Genomic DNA, 1,820 nt, shown 5'->3' with positions numbered 1-1,820 from the left:
GGGAAGGGGAAATAAGGCAACAGTTAAAAAAGGTCCATTTTTATCAAAACTGACACCAGGTGTGCGCCGCGCGCCCGCCTCACGAGAACGGGCGGAAGTCCCGCTCCTCCACCAGGCTGACCGAGGGGTTCTTGAGCTCCTCCTCCGACGTGGCCATCTTGTAGCCCAGCTGCTCCAGCACCTGCTGGCAGGCGTTCTGGGCGAAGACCACGATGTCGTAGGAGAGGCGGAAGCGCCACTTCTCGGCGGTGGCGGCCGAGTTGCGCACCGTGCCGTATTTGTGCCTGCCCAGGGCCGGGTCGCCCTGCGTGTTGTTCTGGATCCAGCGCGCCACGTGGCTGTCCAGGGGGATGCCCAGGAAGCCGTAGATCTCCTCGGTCTTCTTCATGGGGTTCCTGGCCAGGTCCTCGTAGCGCACCAGCATGTACTTGCCCTTGAGCCACATGGGCCGCCGGAGGCCCGTGGACACGGAGTTGGAGAAGTCCTCGCACACCGTGGTCAGCTGCGTCTCGTCCAGGTTGTAGGGCTTCCTCCCGGTGCCGTACCACAGGCGCCACAGCCGGTACGTGTCGCGGAAGGTCTCGCTCCTGGAAGCCAGGATGCCCCGCGGGTCGCGCACCAGCTGGATGACCTTCAGGTTCAAGCGGGGGTCTTCCACCAGCGCCCGCAGATCGTTGACCCCAGGCACCCGCACCGTCTTGATGGCCACGTGACTGCGCTCGCGGCAGGCCTCGGCCGCCACGGTCAAGTTCAGCAGGCCACACTTGCGCACACAGTCCCCCTCTTCCAGGACCAGGTCGGGGGAGCCCGGGGGTTCACAGACGGGGCGCGAACAGAGGACCCGGCTGGCCCCGCGGCGGAAGATCCGGTCGGTGGTGTGGTTGACGGGCGGCGGCTTGATGTAGTTCTCCAGGAAATAGAGGTCACAGTCGTAGAGACTACGCAGGAGGTCGCGGCTGGCGCCCAGCATGACGCGCCGGTCGGCGGGGCTCTTGCCCTGCGTGAAGCGGGGGATCAGGGTGTTCTGCACGTGGTAGAGGGGCTCGAACAGGTAGAAGACGTCCAGGTGCTGGTTGAAGAGCTGGCCCACGAACGAGGAGCCGCTGCGCGTCGTGGCCAGGATGAGGACGTGAGTCTTGCGCGAGAGGTTATAGGCGAAGGTGGGGCCCTCTTCGCACAGCCGCTCGGCCAGCCCGGCCTCGGCCAGCCCCGGGCAGGTGTGGAAGGACTTGGCGGTGAAGGTGCGGATGGCCGTGTACTGGATGGCAATGGAGGCCAGGGCAAGGAGGAGGACGGCCTTCCAGGAACATTGCATGGCTGGGCACCTTCATGGGGCTGCGTCTCCACCAGGTGAGGTCTGCAGGCAAAGGCAGGCAAGTCAGGGGGGCGGCCAGGCCGGGTGGGGGCCACTGCTGACCCCTGTGAAAGAGCAAGCCTACACAGGGGCCAGGGAAGCGTCTCCACTCTCTGCCCAGTGTCCAGCTACACAACCTTTCCCCACACAACTGCTGGAATCCCTGGGTGGTACAATCAATGAAGCACTTGGTTTGCTAACAGAAAGGTCTGAGTCTACCCAGAGATGCCTCAGAAGAAAGGCCTGGTGATCATCTTTACAAAAAAAAAAAAAAATCAGCCACTGAAAACCTTACGGAGCAATTACAGACAGACTGTCTCTACACTGACATGATAGCAACTGGCAAGCAGCTTTTATGTTGGACTTTACTATCTGGTGGGGACTCCTTTGAATGTCTGGGAATGGCCCCCTATTTGCCTTCACATTGTCTATGAACCTACCTCCCAAGCCCACACTGTGAGCAAAT

The 1,820-nt window shown here is 61.8% G+C and overlaps 1 protein-coding gene across 1 annotated transcript; it reads right to left on the bottom strand.

Annotated features, from left to right (window-relative positions):
* Positions 1 to 79: 79 nt before the first annotated feature.
* On the bottom strand, positions 80 to 1,319 carry CHST1 (carbohydrate (keratan sulfate Gal-6) sulfotransferase 1). The gene has a single exon (XM_006896743.1). It carries the CDS (start codon positions 1,313 to 1,315, stop codon positions 80 to 82), a length of 1,236 nt encoding a protein of 411 aa, XP_006896805.1. The 5' UTR covers positions 1,316 to 1,319.
* Between the last annotated feature and the right edge of the window lie 501 nt (positions 1,320 to 1,820).

The sequence above is a fragment of the Elephantulus edwardii genome, unplaced genomic scaffold (assembly GCF_000299155.1).
Source record: "Elephantulus edwardii isolate Elephantulus edwardi_28Jun2011 unplaced genomic scaffold, EleEdw1.0 scaffold00189, whole genome shotgun sequence".
Classification (NCBI taxonomy): Eukaryota; Metazoa; Chordata; class Mammalia; order Macroscelidea; family Macroscelididae; genus Elephantulus; species Elephantulus edwardii.
The sequence above is the reverse complement of the archived record's forward strand: the minus strand, read 5'-3'. Positions and strand labels throughout refer to the sequence as shown.

Bases quoted from the DNA above. Each gene is read 5' to 3' on its own strand.
- CHST1 (XM_006896743.1), bottom strand. From the start codon at position 1,315: ATGCAATGTTCCTGGAAGGCCGTCCTCCTCCTTGCCCTGGCCTCCATT.